The sequence below is a fragment of the Fusarium vanettenii genome (assembly GCF_000151355.1).
Source record: "Fusarium vanettenii 77-13-4 unplaced genomic scaffold NECHAsca_168_unmapped, whole genome shotgun sequence".
Lineage (NCBI taxonomy): Eukaryota > Fungi > Ascomycota > Sordariomycetes > Hypocreales > Nectriaceae > Fusarium > Fusarium vanettenii.
Genome location: NW_003315722.1, coordinates 7,320 through 15,418, shown reverse-complemented (window position 1 = coordinate 15,418; position 8,099 = coordinate 7,320). Strand labels below are relative to the sequence as shown.

Below are 8,099 nucleotides of genomic sequence, written 5' to 3'. Positions count from 1 at the left end.
AAACTATAACGTGATTTAGTTTATATTAGTAATTATAATAGGGCATAATATATTAAGCATAGGGTAGCGAATTACTTCTAATAATATTAAGAAGTATTTTTAAGTAATTAAGTTATATTAAAAGCTAGAGAGCTATCTAGATATAAGAAAGTAAGAATAAGCGAGGCTATATATACTTATTCTAATTTGCTTAGTTAAGTATAATTAAATACGCTTTTATTTAACCTATTTAACTATTTCAGGTTAAGGTTTTACTTTTAGTCGAATATAGTTAAACTCATTCCTATTCGACTAGTTCGACTATATACTACTTCCACTAGGGCTTATTTATTCTATTCTGAGCTCCGATGTTTTCTATTTATATCCTGATTGATCTTCTTACTCGTAATACTAATCTATTGCGAATCTAGGCTTAGATTCCTTAGTTATTAGCAGTGGTAATCTTAAGAGGAAGGCTATTCTCAAAGGCTCTCAGCCCCGTCCTTAGACTAGCTTTATCGAAGCCGTGACTATAGATAGCTATCTTCTAAACTAGGGATTATTTTTAAAGGCAAAGGACTTTAGTAGTAGTAGTTTATTAATAAGTTAAAGAAGATAGTAAACTAGTATTATATTACTTTTAAAAATAGCTAGATAGATAATTATATCGCAATTAAGTAGCTTAAAGAGGCATATCTATCTTAAACCTAGCTAGTAAATAAGCCTAATACTAGATATATTATATTAAATAGCTATAGAAGTTATATATCTCTAAGTACCTACCTAGTTTAAATTATAAAGGTCGCTAATATAAAATCTAAGATAAGTAAATAACTACCTACTTTTTAAATAATATATATTATTATTACCTACCGGTATATTACTCCCATAGCCTATAGCCGCGGGATAATAATATTTTTAATACCTCTAAGGATATATATTACTAAGAACTATAAAAACTAGTAAGCTTAACTAATTCTATATTAGTAGATAAGGTTAATTTTATTTAGGCTTATACTAAAGCTAGGGAAGTAAGTATAATAAAGAAAAATATACTCTTAGGCTAGAGAGTGACTAGAAATTAGCTAATTTTACGATAAAAAGCGCTCATACATCCAGAGATTTAACCAGATAGGAAAGAAACTATATCTACATTAGAGGGTCTCGGAGATAGGCAACTCGGCTCTAATAATACGCTAAAAACTAGCCATTATATTAGAGACCTGGGGAAAAATAAGAGCCCTTCAACTAGAAGATGCTATTCTGTGATATCGAAAGGGTTTGAAGCCCAAGAGTCAAAGCTCGCCTCCCTGAGTCTCCAGTATAACCTGGATAGTCAACTATGCGCGCAAGACGATATAGAACTCTCTCCATTGAAGAGAGCAATTGAGCAATTCAAATGGTGTTTTTCTTGTAATCTTTAACTATTGAACTGATGTAGTTGTTATTCTATATATGGTTGGCCTGGTGAACTTGATGAGGTGAACCAGACCCGCCCCCTCGGGACTTACGTTGCCCTTGTTGCCTGCGACGCAGAGCATCTATGTTCAAATTAATTCTCAGAAATCTCCAGACTCCTGCTGGGCATTCTCCCGCCCGGTGTTCTGGGGTGCGCGACGTTGACCCGCTCGGTTTGCTCCAGGATCCTGGGGGTACCTCGTCCAAGTTAGAATCAGTCTTCGTCTGAGCCGTCGAAGCCATAATCTGCTAGGCGGGAAAAGTAACCTGCAAGGCCGTCGACGCTAGGGGCGCCGACGACGTCGTCGTAGTGCGGTGGGGGTGTCCTGACGCCTGTTTCGGGAGTTTCGTCGACGAGTTCGGGGGCGGGTGGTGGTGCGATATTGTTGTCGAAGGCAGGAGGGTTGAAGATGGGTACTCGCAATAGGTGGGGAGTTCGACTCGGGCCGTGGACGCCTGCTGTCTCAGCGGAGGGTCGTGGGCCTTGTTGGCCATGGGCAAGGTGTGCAGCCGGCCACGGGGAGAAGAGGTTCCCGCTAGTTAGGCTAACACTAACCATTGTTCCAAGGAAGGAGCGGGGCGAGGTTTCGGTTCGGATGGTCAAGGCGTCGGGGCATCCACAGGTCGACTGGTAGGTAGTGGACTGGCACATCTCGTCGGAGTAGGCGGGAAGGTTGATGTTGGCCGAGGTGGCTCGACAGTTGAGTAGAGTAAGCGGCAAGTTGGTGGCGATCTCGAAATTCCGGCCCTTTGTTCCAATTGGATCATCGGGATCAAGACGGCTGATTCGCATCATGACCTATTTCGTCAGTATCAGTACTGGAGTTAAGTAGGAGCGTGGTATACGCTCACCTCAACCCAGTGGTGGACATTGACATTCTTCCAGATACACTCGGGATGCAACCTCAAGTCCTTCTTCTTAGCCATCATGTTACAAGTTGGGATCTGCAAATCGACTTCAATCTCCATGGGGCACCAAAAACTCTCCAATCCTAAGTCTAAGTCGCACAAGAAGTTATCGCTCGGCTCCGGTAAAAGCTGAGCCGCGGTGTGTCGTCCAGACACCTCTGCAGTTCGTTGTCTGGCGGCCGTTTCGCGAGCCTCGCGTCGCTTCTCGGGGGAGAGTTCACCACCTCGGACAATCCTAAGGTTTGAAGACGCCCATGACGGGTCCAATGTTTTTCCGGCCGTCTTGTTGAGGAGCAGAATCTTGCGACCAGAGGTTTTCCTGGTACAGCGCCTGTCATTCGTCCAGTATTCGATCGACTCGATCATAAACACCTTGAGCTCGTGCACTTGGACCTTGGCCAGAGGCGTCAACTTGAAGGCGATGGGGATCTTGCTGCCGATGGGGAAGCTCTTCCCGGACATGATGATGTCGTAATGCAGCTGATCCTGGTATTGTCGGCTAATTGAGATGCACTCCGTCATCTCCAGAGACAGTGGGTCGGGAACTCGCACTATCGAAACCTCCTGCATGCCGTGTAGGTTAGGGTTGAATACACCAACGCGATCGACAATCGCATGCAGCTCCCATTTCACAGAGCCATATTGTACCTTCGTGGTCTCGAGTTGGTGGTGGTCGATCGGAAGCTCGAAGGAGTAGTCGTATGTGCCGGGATAGAAAACCCTGCCTTTCACTTTCGATGTCGCAATCGGGCTCTCCTTGTTGACGCTTCGCGATTGAATACTTTGCAAGGGCAATCGCCTCATTCCTTTGACACTCATGTTGCCGTGACAATGCGACGGTAATGATTTCGGCTGGTTCGGTTGAGTAGCAAGATTGGTGTTGCTGGGCCATGTGTTCTTCAATCGGTATGTGCACTGGTTCCCATAATCGTACTTCCACCCATTGTTCATGGCATTGAAAAAGGTCACTACCTGTGTTTGCAGGCTCTCCTCTTCGTAATAACCCAGTTTAATTCCCTCTGGCCACTCCGTGCGGGCGCGACCCAACAACTTAAGCTGCACCGCCTTGATCTTGACATTCTTGCTGACATGTAGCTGAAGTTTACCTCGCAGCAATGCGGTGCCACTCTGACCTACGCGATGACCGTTGCCATTGCGGTCAAAACCCGACAGAAAAATATTATGTTCGGCGAGGAGGATGGAGCAGGTGACGCCGCTCCCAGAAGCGACGGGCTTGGGGATGAGGGAGGCAACGGCGAACTCGGCGGATTGGACGGACATGAGGCTATTGCGATTAAGCGCATTGTACGCTCTCGTCGCCCGAGGGACGGAGACTCGGGCAGCTATGGCGGAGCGTTGGCTTGGTTTTGGCTCTCTTGGTGATGAAACAAAAATGGGTTACACCCAGAAGACTGTTGAGGCTTATACTTCAACACTTGGAAATCCGACCTCTCCTTTCTCCAGGCTCCTTTTCCCTCTGTTAGTCGTTATTCGGCGTCTTCCAGTTGTGAAGCATGTTCGGCTCTTGACTTATCCGCGTAACTTGTTATGCTCCGGGAGGCATCCACATAATTCGGGAGTGGTGCATTCACTGCAGAACAGGGGCTCGCAAGGTTTGGTCTGGACCGTCTCCTGTCTCGATCCTTCGATCTCCAATTCGTGTCCATCTTGTTGAAACAAAAATGGGTTACCCCCAGAAGACTGTTGAGACTTATCCCTTCAATTGTCGAGGAGCTCCGGCAAGTGCCCCGCCCCACACCACCCCTGTCAACGAGGAGGTACATGAGGGGAACCACACGATGCGTCATTAATCATCACCATCAAAATCCTCATACAACCATTCTCAATTCAACGATGACTTCTCAATCGATACCTTCATCACTACCTACAGAGGCAGTCAATCAAGGGGCTTCAATTAGGGCAGCCAAGGTCAAGAAGCTCAAGAAGGCCGTTGGCGCCGGTCAGTCGTAATAAAAGGAGGCGCCAGACAGTTTGGGGATGTGAGCAGTGTGATGTAGCGATTTGTAACTCGAGAGATTGCTGGTACTTCTACGATAGGCTAAAATAGGTGAGGGGCTAGGTACCTTTGATCCGATGCATTTTTATTGGCTGCCAACCCCTGCTGTGACCCGTCCGGAGCTCCTCGACAATTGAAGGGATACTTCAACACATCTGGTCGGATGCATGCCCTAAACTGTCCCCCGAAGGCCCTGGCCTGGAATCCTCGGAAAGCATAAAGGGTCGTGAGGCTTGATGACGAGGTAAGCGAGGAAAAGGTTGTTTCTGGGCCCGCGGGCGCTCATGGCGTATCCCCACGTCGAACAAGGGTGGAGACGGCCGGCCGTTTGGGGGGATAATCTTGATGGCGGATCTGGTGGCGGCCAATTGGGCGGTTTGGCAAGGGATTTCATCCATTGACATCAGCTCATGCTCTGAAAGAGTCTCAGAGCCCATTGTGTTGTTCCATTAATAGCTCTTGTCATTAAACCAATGCCTCAGGTTTCCTCCGGCATTCCAGGCACGGGCACCAGCGCCGGTTTAACGCATAGCCTCGTCTCCTTCAGCTTTTCTCGGAGTGTAAACAAGCATTCACAATCTTCGTCTAATGCCCACTGGCTACGTTAACACTATTTCAAAGCGCAATTTCCCAGCTATCGAATGGTATACAACACTCGATTGGTGAAGTCATTCTTGAGTAATGATGATCCCAAGTTGTGTGCTGGGTGAGATTTTAGCCTGAGCTTTATTGGTTTATTTGCCATTCAGTGAAACCCCAGACGAGTGGATCCTGACGGACCCAGATGCTGACTAAGCGGTTTGTCTTCACGTTCATCAGCGAATTAGGGTTGTCATTGTGGTTTTTTTTTTCTTTTTTTTCTTTTTTTTCTTTTTTTTCTTTTTTTTACTTTTAACTCAGGCTAATCCGGTCAGCGGATGGCGGCAACTTGTCTGTGCCTTGTTCGGTGGTGGGTAAGCTGAGGCTCAATAGCATTCCGTTTGTCACCCTGGATATTTTCAACTTGGTAACCTCAACTCCCATCCACTACACCAAAAGGGCCATCCTAGCAATCGTCGAAGCAGTGATGCCTTAACCGTGATCCGCAGCGCGCTTCTCTTGCCCAAGTCCCATTGACAGCCGATCACCCTCGCAACGATGCCAAAAACCCAGGACCACTTCACTGGCCGTCATTATGACGCTGAACACAGCACCGGCCCGCTCAAGTCTCTGAATCCAACTAAGCGATATCTAGTTGCCGACAAGAAGCCAATCACTGGGCCTGACACAGGACAAGCTGAACTGCCAGCGCGGCCTAGTGCTCAACGTCCCGGAGTTGCTTATGTCTGGAGAAGTCGAGACAATAGGAAAGGACGGCATGCGCTGGCCGTCAGCGTTGATCCTAGAAAACATGATGCAACTAAAGGCCCAAGGCCATCGAACACCTGGAACCAGACTCTACGTGGGGTTTCGAAGATGCTTCTGAGATACCCAGTCTGGGATGTGTCTTACGATGTCGCGGTCGTCTTCACTATAGGCATTGACCACCTCCCGGCACATGATGGTGTCTAATTAAGGAACAGGGCCGATCATTTGGGTCATTAATGGATTCTTCTCCTGGCTGCCCGTCCAAGATCCCTCGACAGAGTTCTCTGACTGGGCTAGCGGACTGACAGAATTCATCGGAGCCACTGTCTTCGAGTTGGGCTCAGTGCTACTTATGTTTGAGGCCGTCAACGAGAACCGCTCAGACTGTTTTGGATGGGCAGTGGAAGAAACTGTAGATGGTGTTCTCCATCTCAATCCTGCACACAATTGCGGGCATTCACATGCCCAAAAGCGGACATTTGTCAAAGGAATCTCGACAAACCTAGATCAAATCGTGGAAAGACGAGGGGAATCATCTGACAGTGATCGGATGTGGTCTTGGTGGCCGACATGGTACGAACTAAGAACGCACTACTTCTGTGAGATAGGTTTTCTGGCCTGCTCCTCGCAGACGTTCGGCGCCACAGTCTTCTAGATATCAGGTGCCACAGCATTACCGCCCATATTGAACAGCCTCTCTACGCCGGCTGAGAACGGGGTCTACTGGCTGCCCCAAGTCATCGGCGGCACGGGTTTCATCGTCTCGAGTACCCTCTTCATGCTTGAAGTCTAGTCTCGCTGGTACGTCCCCGCGCCAGGGGTTCTCGGATGGCATATTGGACTATGGAACTTGATAGGGGCTATCGGGTTCACGCTGTGCGGCGCGCTGGGCTTTGGTATTACGCAGCCGGGTGTCGAGTATGCGCTTACGCTGTCGACGTTCATAGGTTCTTGGGCATTTCTTGTGAGTTTAGCGGTGCTTCGTGGGAGGCATGGGACTGACTCGAGCTTGCAGATTGGGAGTGTGATACAATGGTTCGAGAGCCTTAACAAGTATCCTATCTGGGTAGATGAAATGGTTGGGCGCCTGGAGCGGCAAACAGGCTGAGTCCGATAAGCTTCCGCTCGAGTCCGGCGGCTGATACATGGTGCCTAGATACCTAAACTGTAAGCAATCTCACTGGCCTTTGGATCTCCCATATAATGACTAAGCAACAGAGTGTCAACAGCAGGTATGGCCGGTATAACGACACTAACTTCAGTGACTGCCGATCGATAATTGGCGTAACATTCAACAGGAGAGACAAACCGGCCACAGCTTGCGCAAAATAGCCTTGGGGAACGAAGCGTGAAGCGGTCGATTTCAAATTTCTCAAATTTGGCTTCAAAATCCGGGGTTTCATGTCACATCGTACCATTAAGGCCGCTCTGACCCACGGGCTGTCTGATCAAATTTAGTTAAATCAGATAGCGAGGAAAACCACGTTACAGCTGACGAATACGATCTTTCCCAAGGGAGGATAAAACAGATCAACTTCATTCATTTAGTTAGAAATTAAGAGCTTTAAGGCAGAGTCAGAATCCCTACTACACTCAGACACATACAGACACATATATCTATAACGCCCGGTAGGCCATGCCCAACGGGCTCCGAAGCTAAATATACTTACACCTCTCTAGTTCTTGCCTTAATCTCGCTAAGCCTTTGTGGATCCCGCCTTATTCTTTTGATCTAATTATTACTCTTCTTCTTAGTCCTCGTAAAGGTTAGTAGTAATTTATTAGATATTTAAGTGAAATTATATATATATTAATAATTGCACTAGTTAATCCATGAGAATTATCTGAGGTCTAAGGACCTAATAATAAGATGCACTGAGTTATGTAGCTCTTTATATATAAATGAAAGTGTTACCTGTTTTAGGCAGTAGTAGCTGCCTTGCAAGCACCTGTTCTAGTAGGGCCAGGGCTTAATATGCGATACTTCCTCTTTTAGCACATATTTAATAACTTTAAGTACTTAGCTACCTTCCAGATATTATTATTATCTACTAGAAACTTATTCATAGCATTAAGATACTACTTTATAGCCCCTTTCGCTATTTACTTTAACTCCGCCCTAGTTTGCCTTATTTGCCTCTCAGCCTAGGCATAGTTCCTCTAGTATATATATATTTAGCGAAGCTATATTAAGACTATTATTTACTACTATTTAGTATATAGTAATAGCTTAGCTTTTAATACTAGGGAATAAATTACCTCTAGAATTACTAATATTAACTTATTAATCTTTTATTATATTATTCTTTTTAATACTATTAATTCTTATACGCTTATAATTCTTATATTATTTTCTTTCTAAGATAAATTCTTAAAGAGAAATTAGTCT

At 46.1% G+C, this 8,099-nt stretch overlaps 2 protein-coding genes across 2 annotated transcripts; one reads left to right on the top strand and one right to left on the bottom strand.

Moving 5' to 3' along the window:
• Positions 1-1,651: 1,651 nt before the first annotated feature.
• Positions 1,652-3,627, bottom strand: NECHADRAFT_89483 (uncharacterized protein; the record flags this gene model as incomplete). Its single annotated transcript, XM_003039109.1, has 2 exons — positions 1,652-2,236; positions 2,290-3,627. 2 exons carry the CDS (start codon positions 3,625-3,627, stop codon positions 1,652-1,654), a joined length of 1,923 nt encoding a protein of 640 aa, XP_003039155.1.
• Positions 3,628-5,500: 1,873 nt separating this feature from the next.
• On the top strand, positions 5,501-7,859 carry NECHADRAFT_98463 (uncharacterized protein; the record flags this gene model as incomplete). The annotated part of the gene is made up of 10 exons (XM_003039110.1): positions 5,501-5,731; positions 5,776-5,863; positions 5,926-6,283; positions 6,319-6,372; positions 6,404-6,470; positions 6,504-6,674; positions 6,726-6,776; positions 7,043-7,167; positions 7,391-7,476; positions 7,834-7,859. 10 exons carry the CDS (start codon positions 5,501-5,503, stop codon positions 7,857-7,859), a joined length of 1,257 nt encoding a protein of 418 aa, XP_003039156.1.
• Between the last annotated feature and the right edge of the window lie 240 nt (positions 7,860-8,099).